Raw genomic sequence first — 21303 nt, forward strand, 5'->3', positions numbered from 1 at the left:
AAGCCCCCCTCCTTCTATTCTCTTTCAAATGGCTGTTTGGTTTTTTCGGGGGGGTGGCTGTTCTTTGTGGGTTTGTTTGTTTGTTTTGGGATTCCGCCCTGTCTCCCCGCCCGATCTGGTGTAAACTGTTTGAAGTTCAACAACATGGCTAAGTTTTATTGTATTTCCGGTACAATAGATTTATATACCGTCCCATCCAGGCTTTTAAAGGCTTTCCAAATGAAATGAAGCTAAGTTATAGTCAAGTTTCTGGCTCCTTCGTGCATCTCTTGAACTCGGAGGATTTGTTTCTCCAATGAACTTTTAAACTCCCCTAAACTTGCCCTTTCGGGACAGGGCTATCTCTGCCTATTGTCTTTCCAGCCTTCATTATTTCTTTTGCTCATCCCGTTTAGTTATTTAATCCACTTGATGACAAACCCCCCAGCTTACGAGGTAAGATATTGACTTTATATTTTATATATATATCTCAATAATATATATATATATATATATATATATATATAAATATAAATATAAAACTGTTCTGTGAGATGACCCAACGGGCTGGGGATGTATGGTCCTTTTTTTTTTTTTTTTTTTTTTTCGGTCGTGTCCCCCACCCTTCTTCCCGAAATGGGCATTTTGGCTTTCTGTTTTTTCCTGCCAAACTTCCGTCGCGGAAGTTGCTCGGAGCTCAGCAAAGCCCCCGGGGCCTGGCCGCCTCCCGGCCCCTCTCCCCGGCTTTAATTCTCCCTTTTATCACCACCGAGTCATTATTTTATAACACGCTTTTCCAGCGCGGGGAGCGCGTTGGAGGGAGGAAAGGACACAATAAGTTTCTCTGTGTTGCTATTTGCACCTATAAAATTGTCACAATGACGCTTTTTTTCTCTTGCTTTAATTGATTTATATGTTCTTTACTCTTTTTTTCAACTTTTTTTCCCTTTTTCTTTCAATGAATCACGTTATACTTGCTTTCAGGGGAGGAGAATATGAATTAATTACTTTATTCCCGGAACTCAGTGTTTTAACTCTATTCTCTGCGGAAAGGTATCCAAACGCTGGCAGGTTTAGATTTAAAAAAAAATAAGATCTGGTAATAGTATTTTAATACGAAGTCTTGATAAATTAGCTTAATATCGGAAACGATCCTTTAAATTAGCTTTCCAGAGGAGGTGGGGGAAGAACTTTAGGAATTTTTTCTCTTTTTTATAGCTGCGATAATCGCTTGTTTCTCAAAGTCAATAGCATTTTACTGTTTCCTCTGGTCTATTTGTAAACTATTTGTAAAGTCCTGCAGGAGGGATCCGCTCCAGACACTGTACATAGGAAATCATTTGAATAGTTATTTCGTGCAATCGGAGGGGTTTTATTTCGTCTCTGAAAAGATCCTTTTGTTGCTTTTGTTTCCTAGCAACTGTTTTCTATTATAAAAGTTCAGATTGCAGATGATGTCAAACAAAATGGCCGCCCAGGCGCCTTTCTTGGGAATTTTAGCCTTTGACCCAAGGCTGAACTAGAACTGCTCTGTGAATTAGGTAGTTTCATGTTGTTGGGCTCTGAATTTTAAACACAAGAACATCAAACTACCTGATTTACTCCAGTTATCCTCCTCGCTCTTGTTTGCTGAGGGCAGTTGCCCCTGGAAGGATGGGGAAGGGGTGGCATCCCTGTACCCCCCCACCCCGCCCACCCCCATCTCCCACCCGCCGGCTCCATCTCCTGGACCGCACCGGCCCCGGGCGCGGAGCCGCCGGGTCTGCGCCCCCCCAGCCCGGCCGCCGGGCCCCAGCACCGGGCACCACCGGGGCAGGGGTGATGATTTCTTTGTTTAAATCCCCGTTTCAGGGACCTTTTGCGAGACAACGCAGGCACGCCCCGAATCATCAAGAGCTTATTAAATGTCTAATTAGGCTGCGGTGCCCCTCAGAGGCTAACACACACACCCCCCTTCCCCAGCGACATATGCCCCTATAAAGTTTGTGTCTCGCATAAAAATATATACCTCTAAAGAACTGGAAGTGCGTCTCTGTTTAGTAGCTGTGATCCGCATCTCCGTGCAAAGAGTAACGTCTGGGTTTAGGGAACACAGAAGACCTGTGTCCAGCTCATGATTTTAATTGTCCCCATTAATAAAATAAGTTTATTAAGGGCCCTGCTGCACAGCTCCGCAGCGCTTCGCCTTTGCCTTTCCACTGGTGATGTTTATAGGGACCGGGATAGCAAGTGGGTCTCTGTGGCTTTGCCTATGGAGGTAAAAATCATGGATTTAGCCATACGGGCTGGGTATTGAATATTTAGTCTTCGAGGAGCTCCTGCATCTCGTAGGAGACATGCCCACGTCATTAGAGACTGATAAATGCCAAGGCGAGGTCTATAGGCATAAGATGCGCGGGTGACGCTCATTGCTGAGCGTTAAGCCCTAACTCATCAAAAATAACATCTTCAAACCTGGGTGAGGACAACGGCTGCGAAGTTCACGAAATAAAAGGGTTTAAGGTGGTGTCAGAAATGCCCACAACAGTTTCATCACACCCTGCCTCCGTATCTCAGTGTTGCACGTGGGAATATGCTGATTAAAACCAAACCAAACCAAACCAACGCAAAACTATAAAATCCGTGGGAGAAAGAGGGAGTGCAGAGAGCTCTGCGTGTCTCAGTGTGTGCTTGGATGAAGTCCACCCATTCCACTTTCTGCAGACTGGAAGCCCGTAGAGGGGTGTATATGTGTGTGTGAGCAATCAGCTCATGGAAGACATTTTCCCTGCATTTGTGTTTCAAATATGCATAAAACCAAGTTTCGCATGGTCCGGGCCACGGCTGGGACTGGATCTCCCTTTCAGGTTTGAAGAATTAAACTTTGATACCATATCCAGGGTCTAAACCACCATCTGCTGCTACTTTTTGTGGCCGAGGGGATTACTTGGATTTTAGGGTAGGGTTGGTTTTTTTCCCTCCCCTCGGAGTGTTAAAAGAAAACGAAAACAAGCAAACAAAAAAGTTGTATGTGTTTTAAACTGGTGCGTCCTTTATTCCCGAAACTGGTGATGCTGGCAGGCGCAGTGCCTATCTCGCCTAGAAAACAAACAGCCGCTCAAGGGGAGGAGAGGGAAAGTCAAACAGCGTAAAATAACTTGGAGTTTTGTACCTCACTCACAAGCCCTGTGACTCCTTCCTTAGAAACAACGTGCTGCTTGTGCCCTAACTCAAAGCCTTTAAACGGAAAAGGACAATCTGGGAAAGTTAATCATAAACTATTCTGTAATAATGTCCCCATAGGCAACCACTAACCTGCCTTGTAAATGTCTGGGCTTCTGATTTTGATCTCCTCCTACCCACGTAAATACAGGAAACAAGGGCCAGGGAGGAGAATGGGGGCGAACAGAGCTGGGAAAGATCAGAATCAGGCCCGGGGGGTCTGTATTGCCGCCTGAAAACGGGAATTGGGACTCATTTCCCCAGGGCTGTGGGAAGGAAGGAGCAAGGAGAGGAGGGTGCGGTGAGCAGGGGTCCCCGCCTGTCCCGCAGGCACGGCTGCCTCTCTGAGCCGTTTGTTTCTCTTCTTTTCCAAATTAGAAAGATAAGAGCCACCTTACCTGGAGAAGCAGCTGTGTGTAGATGGCTAAAAAACCCAAAAAAATCTAAAATTTTCTCCTCTGCGTAGCAATTGCCAGGTTTGCGACACGCTGCACGTTTCTGGGCTTACAGGCAACGAGCAACTGCAGTTGATGCAACAAATTCCCCCCAAGTTGCTCTCCTGGCCAGGTCCAGCCTGTCTGATGTTGCCCCCACCGGGGATGAATTTTAATTAGGGGCAAAAGTGTGGGGGAAAGAGCCTATCCGAAAGAAACTCCCCCTTTTCTTTTACCGGGGCTCATGCTATGGATTTTATGGAAACAATTCTATCGCAACTTTATTCTGGTACCTGCGCTTGTATTTTCCCACCCTCTTCCCTTGCCTTGAGTGGGAGCGACAGATTTTTCACCATCATGGGCTGTTACTTCCCTTACTCCTAGACTAATGCGATTTGGACGATTATTTTTTAATTATTATTTTTTTCGGGGAGGGGAGAGGACTGCAGTTATGTCCTGGTGACCCCAAAGCAGAGCTGGGGGAACCCGCAGCAGTTGCACCAGCAGCTCCCGGGGTGTAAAATCTGCGGCAGCCGGAGCGAGGCAGGCGCCCAGCTATTTCATGGGAGCTGAATATTATTTCAAGGAGTGTGTGTGTGTGTGTGTGTGTGTAATTAGTCTAGTAGCCAGAATGTGGGCTCCCGAACAACAATCCAACTTTATTTTAACTTTCTCTCCTTCCAGCTTCCCTTTTCAAATGCACATACGCTTTTACTTTACAGGGGATCTAAATGCTTTATTAACTGCTGAGATTACAAACCTCATTTGGAACTGGGGTTTTTAGCCAGAGTATACTTTCGGTCCTTGGAAAATTGCCCACATGTGTAACTTGTTTTTGCTTCTCTTCAGACAAGGAATTCCCTCCCCCTCGCCTCTCACCCACCCCCCCGCACTTACGGATTTTTAACAGACGGCAGCATTCAAACTGGGAGCTAGCACAGGAAATGGCAAAGGTAGATCCTTCGGCTTTTAGGCTACAGAAACTTATTTAACTTTTTTTTTTTTTTTTTTTTTAAAAAAAAAGGTTTTACTCTTCAGGAGGGATTTTTTGTTGCGCTTTCGTGCGTTTGCAGGGGTCCGGGACTGAAGTTTCTTTCATAACCTCTTAAACCTACCTAAATGTATCGTTCATAAATTATGTTTGCTTTATGTTGAGATTTTACTTCTGTTTCCTGACTCTTAAAAAAGAAAAAAGTGATTCGGTTGTTGTTGTGATTATCACTACTATTCTTATTATTACTATAATTTCGGAATGTTTTATACGGCCCAAAAGAAACGCTCAGCCCTTTGAAGGCTGGGTTATCTCAGAATCTGGTCTCCAGACTTCTCCATAGCCATGAAGTTCACTCTCAGCTTTTATCCCCTCTTAGCTTACCCTTATCATCTTCCAAACCCTAAACTGAAGAAGTAAATATGCCTGAAGTAAGGCAGGTTACATCCCGACGCCGTGTGGGCCTCTTGGTGTAGAGATACTGCTGAACCCCCCCCAGTCCTGCCCTGTCCGTGCACCAGAACGGGGGAAGCTCCACACCCCCAGGTCTCCTCCACCTTCCCCATATCAGTGATAAAGAGGCAAAATCAGCTGGAAGAAGGTGCCAGTTCTAATACATGATAACAACCGTCTTTAAAAAGTGGTTAAGTGTGTTTCCGGTAAGAAATGGATCATCTGCTTTTTCTTTCTTATGCCAAAACTTATAAATCAGTAAAAGGTGGCAACTCCACAGACTTAAAATCTGCATATTTTGAAATTATTCTATACTTGGTTGTTTTCATCTTAGAAATGCCAACTCAAAGAGTTGTTTGTTAAGGATGGATTTTGGCAGTTGTGTATTTCAAAGCACTATTTGGAAATTATTCCGTCTCTCCACAAACAATAAAGATTATTTATAAACAATATCTGAGTTCAGAAGCCTCTGGCTTTCCATTGCAAGCTGACAATACCCCCAAATTTTCCCTCGCAGACGAATACACTTGGTGCTGATTCTGAAAGGAGGAAAAAGTTTCCACTTCGGACTTTTTTTTTTTTTTTTTATAATAACTATTTCCAGTTCCACTTCCCTTTACCAACTCACAACAATCAGAGATCTAAAATTAATCTACTTTGCGAACCTAGCAAAGCTCACACATCCTGCCTCCTCTGTCCCAAAGATTCATCCTTTTAGACTTCTAGACTGCTGCGTGGTCACTTTCTTTTTGACTTTTCCTCCTCCAAGTCTTTTTGCAAACAGAAGACCTTTTCATGTAATTTCTGATGGGCTCTATTCGAGGCTTTAAAGTATAAACGCCTATGTAGTGTCACCCGGAGCAGGCAGCGCTGCACGACGTGGTCTCTCCAGGCAGGCAGACCTGGGATGAAGCTATAGTTTGCCTTAAGCCCCTCTCAGAAAAGGCTACAAAGCGATGAGCTATGGGGATATGTATAAAAAATAAACTACTGAACAAACGGAAACCTCCAGAGGAGCAAAAGCAAATGGATTTTGCAGATCTTCTTGTGAGGTTTCCATTCACTAGGGATCAGAAAACCCTTGGTTTCTGCCTCACAGCCACACTCCTAAGAGTCTTCTTGGTTAAAATTTATATACTACAGAAAATTATATACTCACATGCTGACATAGTTCATCATTATTTATAGGAGGCGCACCAGGATTTTTTCCAAGAATATATTTATTACAGGTAAGACACGGCCAATCTATCTAGCAAACAGAGAACAGGTGTTTTGCTTCAATTAACGTTCAATAATTTCATCTATACTTATTCAACACCCTGCTACCAACACGGCTGTTTATCCATCAGTTGTATAAACACATTTCCATGCGCCAAGCGACTTTAATCTCCACAACACACTTAAATCAGCCCTTTCCTTTCCCAAGCTCTCATAACATTTGCAGAGTCCCTCCGAATCTCTTGTGAAACAGTCTGGTTTTTAAAAATCATTTCTGAAAGGCAATAAAGCCGAGAAATATGACAACATGAGCAACCAACTCTTATTTCATGTATGATGACACAGGGTCTTTTCATTTCAAAACCTCCCCAACTCTCAAGTAAGTTAAAAGGGGGGGGGGGGGGGGGGGGAAGGAGATAGAAATGTGAAAAGTTGGAAAATGGAGGAATCCCCCCCCCCGCCCTCGTTTCACACAACCCCTGTTCGTGTGAGATGCACTGGAGGACAGCAGCGCTCCTGCCCCACGCTGCTCACTGGCACGGGATTTCTCTGCCTTCACTGGTTTAAACGCGAAAGGGGTGAAGTGGAGTTACTTTGGATTACCCCCTCCCCTGGAAAGGGGAGTTTGCGGGTCAGTGGGGAGCACTCACCTGGTGGCACTTACCCACGGCTAGCTTGGCAGGACCTCAGCCCAGGGGCTGGAAAGGGGCTCCCCAACCACTCCTCAAACCTCACCTTGGCTGGAGCCTGCAGACTGAGTCTGCTTTTGCAACACAGGGAGGGTTTTGAGCTGGCTGGGGGGCTCTTGCTACCCTGATGGAGGCAGAAATTAAAAATAAATCTGACCTCCGGCATTAAGCTCCGGTTGTCCTTGCCCATCATCCCTACCCTCTCGATTTTTTTTTTTTAATTTTTTTTTTTTTGTAAATGAAAATGGACAGCTTCCTAATAGCGCCTCATTTAGTGGAGCTCTGGTCCTGGACATGGGGAAGCGTGTCCTTCCATCGGGCTGCAGGGCAGATGCTCATGGAAAAGCACCGGTTATAGGAATAAGGGAAAACCTAAGGCTTTGGTTGTAGGTTTTTAAGCGCCTTCATAATCTTCCAGTATCAGTAAAACACCTCTGATAGCAATTTCCCACATCCGTTTTGTGTAGGCACGGACATATGGACACACACGCACGCACGCTCTCGTACAGACAGGGAGAAACGCGAAATATATTTTTCCTTCATTTCAGGCAGCTATTAGCACCCCTCAATGTTATTATTAGCCTGTTAATATAGACTTCCATCTCTATACACTTCAGGAAGGATTCGCGATGATTTATCATTCTAGAAATCTCTTTGCCCTTCACTTTAAATATCCTTCAGTGTTGGGGTGAGAGGGAGAAGGGCGGAGGGGTAATAGATTAAAGGAGGCAAATTGATCCAGACTGTTACAGCTGAAGTCCAGAGAAACACTTTTGCCGTGATCACGGAGAGCACCTTTTCCTTAACCAACATTTACGGCGCCGTCGGACCATCTCGCAATAAATGGATTTATCATCATAACTTGGTAAAACTGACCCCGTTACCCCGCACCGTTTGGGCTTGGAGCCGCACCGAGCGCCAGCCCCGTGTCAATCATTCGCTTCGGTGCAAGGAAAAACACCCGAAATGGTCGGGTTTTCGAAAACACACGGAAAATGCGATGGGGGGGGAGGGGGGAGTGTTTGTTAGACACGCACACAGACCGTGGGCACATACATGTGAGGTGTGAGGGGGGCACGGTGACTGAAAACGCGAGGGATTCCTTTTTTTGCCCCCTTTCTTTTCACAGGCAATAAATTCAGGGCTATAAAAATCAAAGAAAGCTAATGTAAGTTTTATTAAACTATTTGAACCATCACAAGTTTAAGGCATTCTGTAACAAAGCCGGATCAGTGGCGCACTGTATTTTACTAGCCTTGTAAAGTTAAATGAAGGCTTCTGATTTCAGCAATGTGGGAAACTGTTTTATCCAAAGCAAAGCGACCCTGAGATTAAGCCGCGAAATATGCGAACATATGTTCATATGCAGAGATATTTTAAAGATATTTATATATACATGTACAGAAGCATAAAGTCTGAGGCAGGCTTTGGGGGTACCCGGGGGCTGCGGTGCGGCAGCTTGCTGGGCAAAGTTGCAACGCCACGTCCACGCCAGTGACATTTTAAATTTCATATTTACCCACATTATTTTACCATGTTAACAATCCGTTTCCCCATCCCAGCTGGTTAATTATTTATAACACCCTCCCTACCACTCTTGCGACCTAGATCCGTCTTTTTCCTTACAAAAACCCGTATATCTGTGCGTTTATGTATACGAGCCTGTAATGCACGTATGTATGTATATGAAATCACGGCTGGGGGTGTGTGTGTGGGTGCTTTGCACTTATTCTGTTTTTTTGCTATCGTACTCTGGAGCCCGAGTGGCAAAGAATAGCTTTTATCTCTGTTCCCCCATGATGGTTATTAAAGCCAAAGCGAGCACATCAGCATCTTTCTTTAAAAGAAAAAAAAAAAAAAAATAACCCGCGCCAACCCCCCCCCCCCCCCCCGACACCCACCCCCCCACCCCCCTAATATTTCAGGAGCAAATCTGGGAAGGGATATTAGCCCCAGCTCTGCCCGTTTGGTGGCTTTTGGAAACTCCTGACGTTTTGCAACATTGCATAAACATAAAACAATCCATCCTTGATATGGAATGCAAGGGCGGATGACAGCGCAGCGCAGCCCCCTCGGCTTCGATTGATTTACGCCGAGACTGACGCTTTATCAGGCTCACGAAAAAAGTTTGGCCAATCATTTCGCTGGGAGCTCACAACACAGCAGCCCAACTGTACTTTGTTGGCTGGGAAGTTGGAGAAGGGGGTAGAGTACAAATCTAGATCTGTCCTATATATTTTTTTCCCTTCATTGAACCGTGCTTTGTATGATGTCTGAGAATGTCCATTTCTGGGACTCTTAGCAATTATTATGTCGACTCTATTATAAGTCATGAAAGTGAAGACTCGCCTTCAGCTAAATTTTCATCTGGGCAATATACAAGTTCCAGGCAAGCTGGGCACAATGAGCATCTAGAATTCCCCTCCTGTAGTTTTCAGCCAAAACCTCCAGTTTTCAGCGCCTCCTGGACTCCTTTGAATCCACATTCTTCTGGTACCCTTCCTGCCGTCTACCATCCATATATTCAACATCAAAGCGTCCCATCTGATAGCAGGTATCTACGGAGCTGGCTGGATCCAGTGCCCAGAGCAGAGACCCTCCCCGGGCAGGGGTCTGTTAAGGCAGAGCCGCTGCTGGGCCGTCCCGGGGATGTCCATAAACAGGGAACACAGGAGTACAATTTAGAAACTTCTGCTGCAAGGGAAGGGATCGTTTCCAATCAAAGGCCCAGCTTCGAGGACAATAAAGTTTGTGAAGGAAGCGAAGACAAAGACAGGACAGATCAAAGTAAGTTATAAAAGTGAGGAAGTAAACAGTATAAAAGCTGGAGGAGGTGCAATAAAAGGGGACAATGCTGCGTAAAGTTGAAAATCAGGGCTTAAAGAAAAGTCTCAGCTGGCTGATGCCAACCTAAGGGGAGAGGTGGGGAGGGGGAGAGGGGTGGCATTGTCTCTGCCGGTAAATAAAAATAAAAATAAAAATGAGCGTAGTCTCTCAGCTTAAACAGAGTCCAGAGCGGACAAAAGCCGGAGAGAGTCATCCTCTTTCCTGAGCCAGAGCGCTGGCTCCGGCAGCAGAGACCACTTTAGTAAGCGGGAGTAAATGTGCGCGGGTGCGGGCAGTGGGGAAGGGGAAGGAAGGGAAGGGACGGGGGGAGCCAGTCACGTCGGGGAGGAAGGTAGGGGAAGGGGAGCGGAGGGCGGCGGTCGGGGGAGAAGGAGAAGAGGGGGAAAGAAGAGAAATTACGGAGGAAAAGTTCACGTGGGGGAAGTAAACAGCAGCGGGGGCTTCGCCGTGCCCGCCGCGCCGGGGTGCGCAGCCCGGCGGCCGCGAGGACGGGCTCGCCGCCCTCCGCGGCTCCTCCCGGGCTGGTGCTGCTGTCGTCGCTTTTGTATTCCTACTCTCCGTTTGTTTATTTGTTTCTTTTAATTGTTTGTTTATTAAATGCAACGGTGCAGGGTATGAATATTTCAAAGCCACGCTCCTTCCAGGAAAAAAAAAAAAAAAAAAAGAGGGAGGGGGGGGTGCTTCCAACTTAATTAGCTTTTATTTGTAATGTAGCCAGATTGGGGAAACAGTTAAACTTCAGCATGTGCTTTTTTTCGAGAGCTGGCTTGTCTTTTTCCCCCTGAAGTATAGGGGGGGGGGGGGAATATAATTCGCCTTGAAAATAATTAATAATACTATCAATAATGCTAATAAAGCTATTAATAATAGTAATACTAATAATTATTATAATACTGATAATAATAATGCAATGGCGAGTAAGAAAGAATCGGTATCTTCACTTTGTCGTGCTGGTTGGTACCTGGTTTCCATCTGGAAGGTACCCCGGAGCCAAAGCCGGAGCAGGGGGCAGGGAGGGAAATCTAGCTTCACCCCCCCGGCAGATATTTCGCGGTGGAAACCGAAGTTTTCCAAACTGGCAGAGGAGCAGACCCCGCTGAGGGTATAACTCCTTGGAGCCTGGGGCAGGACACACTGACACAGCCATTCTTTTTCCCCTTGAATTAACTTCTTTTTTTTTTCCTCCCCCCTCAACGTGGAACAGCAACAGAGATTGCCATTGCAACCGTACGATTAAAAATACTGTATATTCTCGCCCCTCATGATTTCCTCCCCTCCTTGTGCAGGATGTTATGGTGACTTTTTTTTTTTTTCCTATCATTTAACTTGCACACAGACACGCAGACACACACACACTCACACACACACAAAAAGAAAGTCCTTTTCTATTGTGCTGGGCAGAGATCCAGAACAAACTGCAACCGACTGCAACCGTGAGGTGAATGATTTGAGAGAATTAAATATCCAGGTTCTGTGCTCAATGTCCCTGAAATTGAATATATAAAAATCTTGTCCAAGAAAATGTTATTAAGTTATAAGTAAGTGCAGGGACCCGCGCTAAGAGGATGCTGTGTGGTTTCTATGGCATGTGGTTACGACGCATATTTTTGTTTTAAATAATAGTTTAATTTGGGCTGATGTTGAGGAGCCTGCCAGGGCTGGAAGACGGAGCTGTTTTGCAGAAAGTACTCCCACCAATTTCCCTGACTCTTTCAATTTTGAAAGTATTTCTTAATAATGAATCTCCGCCCTGTGTGTGGCACAGGGATCTGTTAAATTATTTGCTGGATTTTAAAGAAAATATGTGCCAGAACCTCTCCCCCATTCACTTCCCTGTTTAGGGATTTGTGTATAGTGAATAGATAAAGCATCGCTGGCGTTTTAAAATATCTTCTATTTTAACGATCCAAAATATGACCAAAAAATAAACCCAAACCGAATAAAAATCCGTTATGAAGCAGAGCCCCTTCATTGCCATTAAAGGATGGGTAGCAGGATTAACGGTATCAATTATTAACAGCTTTCTTCCTCTTTAATATTTAATTCTGCATATTAGATCAAGTCAATTACATTAAGGAAATAGCCGTGCAAATTTGTAAGAGGCAGTACTTACAGGGGAAGATTAACCGATTATTTTTTAAAAATATTCAATATATTTCATTTTACGCAGAGGAAACGTTCTGATGGCGCGCGCGTGTGTGTATGTATATATTTTATAATGGTCCATTTAATTGGTGTAAAGGTTTATGGCTTCAGTCCATAATTTTAGAGGAGGCAAAGGAAATAAAATAGAAATACGTGGTCTGGCTATAACCCTTCATTTTACTCTTTCCCGCCTCTCAGTTACCCAACGGTCAGCTAATATTTGCATGTGATTAGCAAATGCTCTACTATTTACCTTAAAACCACTTCACCTTTGGGTGCGACCTTCACCATTCGTGTCTGTGGGGGGTGGTTTCAGTTCCCAAAATGTTGGTGTCGTGTCGTGTCCCCTCCCCATCCCCTGGACAGGCTAATTCCTGAAATGTCCTTTTTGCAAAAGATTCCCACGTAACTTCTCCCACACGCGAGGGTGACAGGCAGCCTCTTATTTATTTTTGGCTGCATTTTGCAGCCCTGCAAATGTCCATGTCTCTGGGTAACACTGTCCAGATCTCCGGCAGCAGAGTCCATCCAGCCCTCAGAGGATGTTTATTGTATCGAGACCGTTTCTTGCCACATGGGGGGGGGGGGGAAAGCAGGATTTATGAAAGGTTTCTCCAGACCTCCTCTCTCTGCTCTTTTCCTGCGCGATGTGTCTATAGGAGTGAATCTGTAGACACGTGGGAAAACACGGTCTGAAAAAAAAATTTATATATATATATGATTTTTGTATTGGTTTCTTTGTATATAGCATGCGTAACGTGCAAATGGGCGTTATGCAAATGTCTAAGTGCATGTGGGTGTTTACCTGGCATAGATGGAGCTGGGGAAAGTGGGGGGGAGCTCTGCCAGAGGCACGTGTGCGCCCAAACATACGTGTGCGCTCGGACACGGGTGTGCACGGAAACATGTGTGTGCGGGGGCGGGGGCGTGCGGGGGCGGGGGCGTGCACGGACACGAGTGTGCACGGGCACGGGTGTGCACACACGCAGGGGGGGTCTGTGTTTACAGACCGCGGGGGGGTCCCAGCCCCCCCCCCCCCGCCCCCCCGGAGGGACGGGGTGCGCGTGCGGCGGTATTTGGGGATCGGGCCCCCCGCCATCTGCGCAGCCGGTGCTCGCCCTGACGGTCCCGTATGATTTTCGTACGGCCTCCGCTGCTGACTCCTATGGCAGGGAGCATTTTTCACCCGGGCGTGCATACGCGTATGTATAATCTTAATATTTGATGGCATGATTAAAACCTTCTGAGAAACACTCAAGCTGCATCGTATTGATCTTGCTGCTTTTCTTTCAGCCAACCCAGCTGCCAGCTGGCTTCACGCCCGTTCCTCCAGGAAAAACGATGCCTTACACCAAATACCAGACCCTGGAACTAGAGAAGGAGTTTTTATTCAATATGTACCTGACGAGGGACCGTAGACACGAAGTGGCCAGACTCCTCAACCTGAGGTGAGAGACAAGTCAAAATCTGGTTTCAGAACCGAAGGATGAAAATGAAGAAAATGAACAAGGAACAGGGCAAAGAATGAAAAACCAGAAAAGCAGCATTCCCCCCCTTCCCCCCCCCAGCTCCCAGCCTCCGCGGCCGCGCACCCCCACTGTAGTGCTGCCAAATCCCCCCAAACACGAGGGGAAACCCTCCTCGATTCCCATCTCCACCTCTACATGCGAGATGTTGCCTTCTTCTTCTTTTTTTATCTTTTTAGTATTGCCACATAGGAGGCAACTTAGCCAAAACTGCAGCTCCTTTTTGGGGACACATGCTGGGTTTTGTTTCTGTTCTCTTGTTTTCTTTATTATTTTTTTTTCTCCTTTTCTCTTCTCCCTGCAGTGTAACACAGACACAGGCTCCTGCCTGAGCAGCAGCTTCCCCTGCTTGCATTTTCTCCACGGAAAGCAAGACGGCAAACACAACTGGCCACAAACAACCCCGGCCCAAGCCCCCCCCCCCCCCCCCCAAAACCTCGCTGTCTTTCTTTATCCACGTAAGGACAATGATTCTCTATAACATGCACAACACCCCGGCGCGCGCACACACACACACTCACATTCACACTCACACGTTGAGGTGGCCCAGGAACCAGACGATTTTAATTAAACTACTGCAAGGCAGACACATTCGTAAGACTTGCTTTTAATTGCACCCAACAAATCATTTTCAATTCGCCAACTTTATACCGGGGTAGTCTGTTAATGACAGCCCAGCTCCCAGCTGCGCTGGATTTCTTTTTTTTTCCCCCTCCACACACACACACACCCCAGTTTGTTTTATTACGCGGGATTTTTATTTCAATCGTGCCATGGCAGATATGTGACTTTGACCTGAAAGTTTAGTAGGATCTTTACAGGCAAAGCTCCTCATCTGGTAGTTTTATACTGGGTCACTTGGAAGAGGAGAAAAGACGTGGAGGGAGGCGAGAGAGTGTGTGGGGGGCACTCTCAGAGCCGCATTGTAAATTATTTAGGAGAAAAAGGGGCGGAAGAACCCCTGCCAACTTATTCCTAACTTTTAGAGGAGAGGAAGAATGGGATTTTCTAGTTAAAAAACTACCTTAGTAGAGCTGTAAGGGAGGGGAAGGTTGTGTTCTTAGTGCTAGCATATTTATAATTTATTGTGAATTGACTTTTCCTAAAGCAGTAGGCTGTTGCAGAGATGAAGTGCCAACCCCAGCCCGTGTGTATTCCTTCCCGCTCCCGTTTGCTGAGATGCTTTTAATACTTGAATGTCGGTGGGGTTTTGTTGGGGTGGGGTTTTGGTTGGTCGTTTTTGTTTGTTGTTGGCTTTTTTTGTTGTTGGGTTTAGGTTTTTTTTGTTTGTTCGTTCGGTGGGTTTTTTTCCGCCTGAAGCTTGCTCCCGGCATGTTTTCCCCATTGCCACCCGCTTCCCTCCGGGACCCGCCGCCTCCCTGGGGAAGGAGCCTCGTCCCGCGGGTGGCACCGGGGGATGCGGCTGCTCCGCTCTGCCCCCCCTCCCCATCCGCATCCCGAAGAAGCATTCAGAGTAACAAATCCAGACCTTGCTGGTCTCATATCATGCCGGCCGGAGCTGATTCCTCATCTGACAGATCCGCTGGAGGTTTCTCCAACCCGCCCGTGCGGGACTGGTTTCCCTTTATCTCTGTAAGACTTAACTTTGTTTTGGGAAGGGGCGGGGGGGGGTGGTGTGTGTGAGGTTGGGGAGGGGGGGTCGGGGGGGTTTAGTACCAGTTGATTATATGGTGGGTATTGTAAAATGTGTTTGTGGTTGTGTTTCTGTGAATGTTGAAGCTCGTTTTCTGTTTCTACTGTGGCTTTTAAAGTATGCGAAGAGTCCTGCAGTTGATAGTGGATGGAAAATATCGAAATAAACCTCTCTCGTTTTCTTCGTGTGCAAATTTGTATATTTAGCTGCCAGGAAGCTTTCTAGGAACAAGGCGAGTGTAAGGTGGTTTGTTTTAATAGGGTGGGGAAAAACAATAGAGAAAAGAAAATTATTTCTGCTGTATTTCGGCCCGAAGCAGTGCAAATCTGATTTCAGAAGGACTAAGTCGTGTCTCCTTAGGGCAGGTTCTGTGACACCAGTTTTATCTGCTAAGCAGGGATTGCTCTGGGAAGAAGCGATAGGCAGATTTGAGTTTTTGGGAAGTGTTCCTGCCCCCCCCCCCCCCCCCCCCCGCCCCCTCCGATGCAGAGATAAGAATCAAGTAGCTGCGCCTCGGTGCACTGAGATTTCCACCACCTCAATTCCTCTTGAAAGGAGTAAAAAAAAAAAAAAATTTAAAAATCTTCTACTCGACAAGACCTGAAGTGTTCAAGATCATTCCTCAGAAAGTTGGAGTGTTGTGTTTGTTTTTTTTTTTTAATGCCTAGACTTTCTCATGTAAAACTTTCCATCATGAAGTAGCTCCTTGGGGGCTTCCAAACTTAACTGTTCTGTTGCCGGAGGGAGTTAAATGTAACCAAACTTCACCCTGTGTCACAGCCCATAATCTCCTTCCTTGAAACTAAATTAAGAAAAGCTGTTTCGGAGACATTTTGAGCTGGGGAAAAAAAGCTGGTGGCAGCAGGATCATTTCCCTAAATCCAGATTTACTATTAAAAAAAAAAAAAAGAAAAAAGAAAAAAAAGATAGTGGGTCGAAAAAGATGATTTAGCTGTGTCTAAGCTGGGCAGTCACATTTTTCAGTTGTGTTTGATTCTTCTCAAGGATGGATGAATTTCAGATCTGCTTGGTATATTCCTCATATCTCGAACTGAGTATGGACTTGCCTAAAACCTCATTACTATATTTTTCAGAAGCTTACCCGTGACTTAATTGATGTTTGCAGCCCATCGGCCACTAGGATTTAGAAACGTTTTTCACTTTCCTTAGACTTGTGGTAAAGAGCGGATATTTTTAAGACGACAATATAAGTTTCTTTTTAAATAGAATTTAAAATGTTAGTTCATTTTGTTAGGAAATATGCTTACTTTAAAAATGTTGGAAAAACTGTCTTCTGTAGCATCAGCCCGGATGTATTTTCCAGAGATGTTTAATGCTCCAGAATAAAAATCGATTTTAGAACAACAGCACCTATATGTCATTGTGTTATACTGCTTCATCTAAAATTTCAGAAATATTTTCATTGTGTTTTCCTGCGTTCTTTAGTGGCTCGTTAAGTGTATTATAAGAATCAATTTTTGCTTAGGTTCAAAAAAAATGACCAGAGGCAAATGGATATCATTCCTCTCCGGTGTAGCAAGTGCTTACTTGGTCCCAGGCAAACTTGCTGCGTTTCTAAATTTTTAACAATTTTTGATTTTAAAATCGGAGATCGTTAATCTCTGGTTATGTTGAACGGTGGTTGTTTGTTTGTTTGCTTGTTTATTTGTTTGGTTTTGAGGGTTTCATCTTTGCTTTCCCGCATCAGCCTTAGGGGAACAGAAGCACAGGCGCAGTGTGGACTGGCTTTATTTGATTTTCCTTGGCTTATTTCCCCACCGCCCAAGGAAAACTTTGCTAAAGAAAAATTCGAAACGCAAACCAAACAGTGGGAAACCCCACCCCGCTTTCCCCGCTTGGCATCACCTCGGTTTTGACACGCGGTTCCTTTTTCCAAGGGCTCAATGAGCAGTTCCTATAATTCCGTCTCTAAATTCGTTTGACATTTTATTGCTCATGAAGAAATACAAGCGCTTGAAAAGTGTTTCTATCTCTATATTTTAAAAACAAACCCTAAGACCTGCTCAGCCCTGCAGGAAGCAGGTAGTGAGAAATATAACCGAGAATCTCTTTCCACTAATTTTTAACATAATGGGCACTCTAAAGGGCAATATTTCACTTCTTTAAAAAATCCTTTATTTGGGGCAGCTCTGAAAAGAAAACAAAAGAAGAAGAAAGATATTTGGAGTTTACTGAGGGAAGAGAGAGAAAGGGAAGTAACTTGTCATAAAAAAAAAAGGAAAATTCAGTGCAGTGTGCTGCAATAAAAGAATATGACCGCTATAAAACTTTATAGGGTATAAATTTCTGAAGGTTAAGGAACTAAACGGCTGTAAAGGAAACAGTGCAAGAAAACTTTCAGGAACTCCTAAATTACTACAACGACTTGGGAATGCGGGGAAACCCAACGTGTAAATGCTCTTGTTTCTGCTTCAGTCACATACAAAGTTTCCCTCTTTTTTTTTTTCTTTTTTTCCCCTAAGGAAGGGAGTAGTTAAAAAATAGCGGGGGGGGGGGGGAGGGAGAGAAAAGGTGGGGTGGGACTTTTGTTAATTTATTCTTCTCTTGCAGATGCCGTGAAAATCCAGCGCTCTGGATGATTCCCTTTGTTCTTCCCCCCCCTCCTTTTTTTTTTCTTTTCCCTTTAAAGCAATTCCAGGCTGCCAGAATGCTGAGCCACGCACACACCAACAACACACACAGGCACCCCCACACTCACACAGTCGAAATTCTGGCGAGACGTCTGGGCTTGGGAAGCTCTTTATCGGTTTACAGCTCTGGCCTTCCCCCTCCAGAGCAGAATGACCAATTGTTTAGTCTCGGAATTTGAAACAATAGTGGTTTTCAAAAGCAAACCCATTTTGCCTCTTTTATTGCCGGGCATAGTGACTGGCTGGTGGAGCTTTCCGCGCATAAAACTTCAGCGCTGCGGGGCGAGGAAGAAAAACGCGATTTTCCTTTTTCTCCCTTTTCCCCCCCACCTTCCACCTCCCCTCACTTTTGGCTGTTTTTATTTCCCTAGGTCCGAGTGGGACCCCCCCCCTTTTTTTTAGCCCACCCGCCAAGGAAAATCTCCCACCCCTCCGCGCCTAGCGGGCGGACTGCGGTGCCGCGCAGCGCCGCGAGGTGGCGCCCTTGCTCCACGTTAGACGCGCGTCTCCCGCGCTCGGCCGCGGGGCCCCGCGTAACACCTTGATTTCATTAGCGGCGGCAACCCGGCTGTTTGCTGGAGAGCATGAATAATCCCGAGGCATAAAATATAGGGTTAATTATAGCTATTTTGCAGATTTTATAGGTTACATCTATTTTTCCCCACGAGGGTAAATTATGTGAGGCCGGGGGGGCCGGGGGGGGAAAGAGTTAATCTGGAGGCTCTGTGCTGGGATGCGGTGAGAGGTGGGACACGCATCTATTTCAAATATTCATTTAAAGGAGAGAAAAAAAAACCAACCATCGGGTTTTGTCTTCTGTTATTTCGGGTGGAGGTGGGACGACGGCTTAATTATCCCCGCACCGAAGATTGATGTTTGCAGGACTGGAAAAGAAAGTGGCTCCAAGATTTCGGGGAGAAAGGCGCACACAGAGTCAGGACATTTTTCCCTGGCTCCTTACCTTAGCCGTTAGGATGAATCTGCGTTTCCTCGGCTCTTTATTTTATACGTCTCAGATTCACAGCCACCGCCCGGGGTGGGGGAGGGAATAATAATAAAAAAATATATGTGCTTTTTAGAAGTTGAACTGGTCATTTTTGGTAGAGTTGCTCCGTCTTTTGGTAGTGCTGCTGCTCTTTGCCTAAGGTCTTCACCTAATAAGTCTGGAAATATTTTTAGAGGCTACAGTATAGTAAATTAATCCAAAATGCTGTTACCTTAACCACATTTTGTGATAGGTACAAATACACCACCGATGCAGCAGCAGCAAAAATGTAAACTTCTAACTCCATCAGTTCACTTTTATTTCGGCCTTTGTTTCTTCAAAATTACAAGACAAAAATTATTGAGACATTCCAGTCCTTCAGCTACAATCAGCTACGAATCACACAGAAAGGAATGGTGGCAATAATTTCAGTATAGGTTTTCTTTCAAATTGTTATAAACAGATATTTCTGAATAAATGTTTCTCCGAAGTCACCCCAGAAAATACGCCCGTTCCTCGCTAAGTTGCATCCTGGGAGAGCGAGTCACAAATTAAACCGATACAGGCAACAGAAGAGGATGCAGTATGTTGTTTTAAGAGGCAAAGTTGAAGCATCTCAAGACTTTTTAAATGCTATAAAATGAAATACAAATGTAAAGAGAAATAGATGGGGAAAATAAAGAAAAATCTTGCCCTGGTGCGTTTAGTAAAATGCAGAGCAGTGAAAACTTAAAGGTTTACCTAGGAAAGGGTTTGGGGTTCTTTTTTTTCTTTTTTTTTTTCTTTTTTTTTTCTTTTCCTTATGAATTCCTAATAAATCTTTCCTCCACTGGGTATTTATAAATTATCTTCTCTCACAGACACACACACACGCACACACATCCCCACTTGTTTTTTCTTATAATAGAAACATTTTCCTTTCATCAAGAATCGGAGTACAGTATACGAATGATTTAAGATCAGCCATTGGTTTCTGGTGCATTGGTGAGTTACCATCACATCACGACCATAAAATTCTACTGCACTTGATAAAAACGTTAACTTCCAAGAGCAACTTTGCTCCCTCCTTCTTGGGATCCACATATGAAGGGAATTCCTGCTATTTTTTACTTTACAAACTTCAATAGCTGGAAGTACGCCTGTAAACACACATAGAAGAAGATAGGTTCTTTTCTAAAAATACTTTAATCGATTTCATTCTCTTATTTTGTTGTTTTTGTTTTGTGTTGGGGTTTTTTTTTCCCCTTTCCTGAAAATTCTAGCACCAAGCATCCCCACGCCAGGCTGCAAAGCTCTATTTACTTCTGTGCACCATTTCTGGGGTTTTATGTTCAAAGATGAAACCAAAATCTGCTCAATCGACAATAAAAGTGTTGAGAAAAATAAAATGTTAACTTGTCTTTTAGGGGGGGAAAAGCCTTAATTATACCACTGCAAGTACTCCAACAACAATAATTACTTGAAAAAGCTCTTAGACTGAACTGAAATTATCCCTATACAAAATAAAGGAAACGTATTTACTTAAATTATTTCTCTAAGGATGGTTTTTAAAGTTTTATTCCGTTACTATCTTTGGTTTTTTTCTTTCTCTCCTTCCTTCTTTCTGTCTTTCTTAATTCCCTGCCTATTCCCACTGCCAATTTTAATGTTTTGGTTTGGGTTTTGGGTTTTGGTTTTTTTTTTTACCAAAGCCCTGGCAAGACAGACTAGCCGGAACATTTCAACTTTTCCCTCTTTTCCACGCTGCGGAGGCTGAAAATGGTCCCTCAGTGGACGGCAGGCACGGGTGAAACCATCTTAATTCACCTTTCCCGTGTCAAACCCGCGCAGACGGATGCAGCGGGCAGCAGCAATCTACCCAGGGCAAAGGGGGGGACAGAGGTTGAAAAGAGTGTCTTTAACTTCTATTGAAGGTTGAAGGATTTGAAAATATAGCTGGCATTGCGAAGGGCTTGGAGGGGCGTCGTGGGTGTTAGGCAGGCTGGGGCAGCCTTTGGCTTGGGAGGGGTTGGAGTCGTTATTAGCTGAAATACGTCTCGGTAATATTTGCTGACTGCGATAAATGAATTTCAAAATCTACCCCCTGTGTGTTTAGATGGTGGAAAGCTGCAGCGTTGGCATCTTCGAGGTAAGTTTGCTCCGTTGTTACCAAATGCCAATAAAATAGAAAGCCTCTCTCCTCAGTCCCTTACCCCATCCCCCTCTTCTCCCCGCTTTTCATTAGAAGTCTCATGCAAACAAAAAAAAAAAAAGAAAGAAAAAAGAAAAAAAAAGAAAAAAAACCAACAAATTGAAGTTATTGAGGAGGGGGTGAGGTAGGGAATAGTCATCAGTTACTGACCATAAAGGTTCTGTTCTGGATGTGATAAGCGACACAATACTTTGAGTTGCAATCATCCCCAACCACATCTTGAACAAGTCCTCAGCGGGGGAGGAGGCGGGGGGGGGGGGGGCTGCGGGAAAGACACAAAAAGTCAATGTTATATATGAAAAACTATAATCATTTTAATTCAATATTGACACCTCAACA

The 21303-nt window shown here is 44.8% G+C and overlaps 1 protein-coding gene across 1 annotated transcript; it reads left to right on the forward strand.

Annotated features, from left to right (window-relative positions):
* The first annotated feature begins 9244 nt into the window (after window positions 1-9244).
* Window positions 9245-13485, forward strand: HOXB9 (homeobox B9). The gene is given in 4 exon segments (XM_005236556.2): window positions 9245-9752; window positions 13251-13296; window positions 13298-13403; window positions 13405-13485. Coding segments are annotated over 4 exon segments (741 nt in total).
* Window positions 13486-21303: the final 7818 nt, after the last annotated feature.

The sequence above is a fragment of the Falco peregrinus genome, chromosome 18 (assembly GCF_023634155.1).
Source record: "Falco peregrinus isolate bFalPer1 chromosome 18, bFalPer1.pri, whole genome shotgun sequence".
NCBI classification, from domain to species: Eukaryota; Metazoa; Chordata; class Aves; order Falconiformes; family Falconidae; genus Falco; species Falco peregrinus.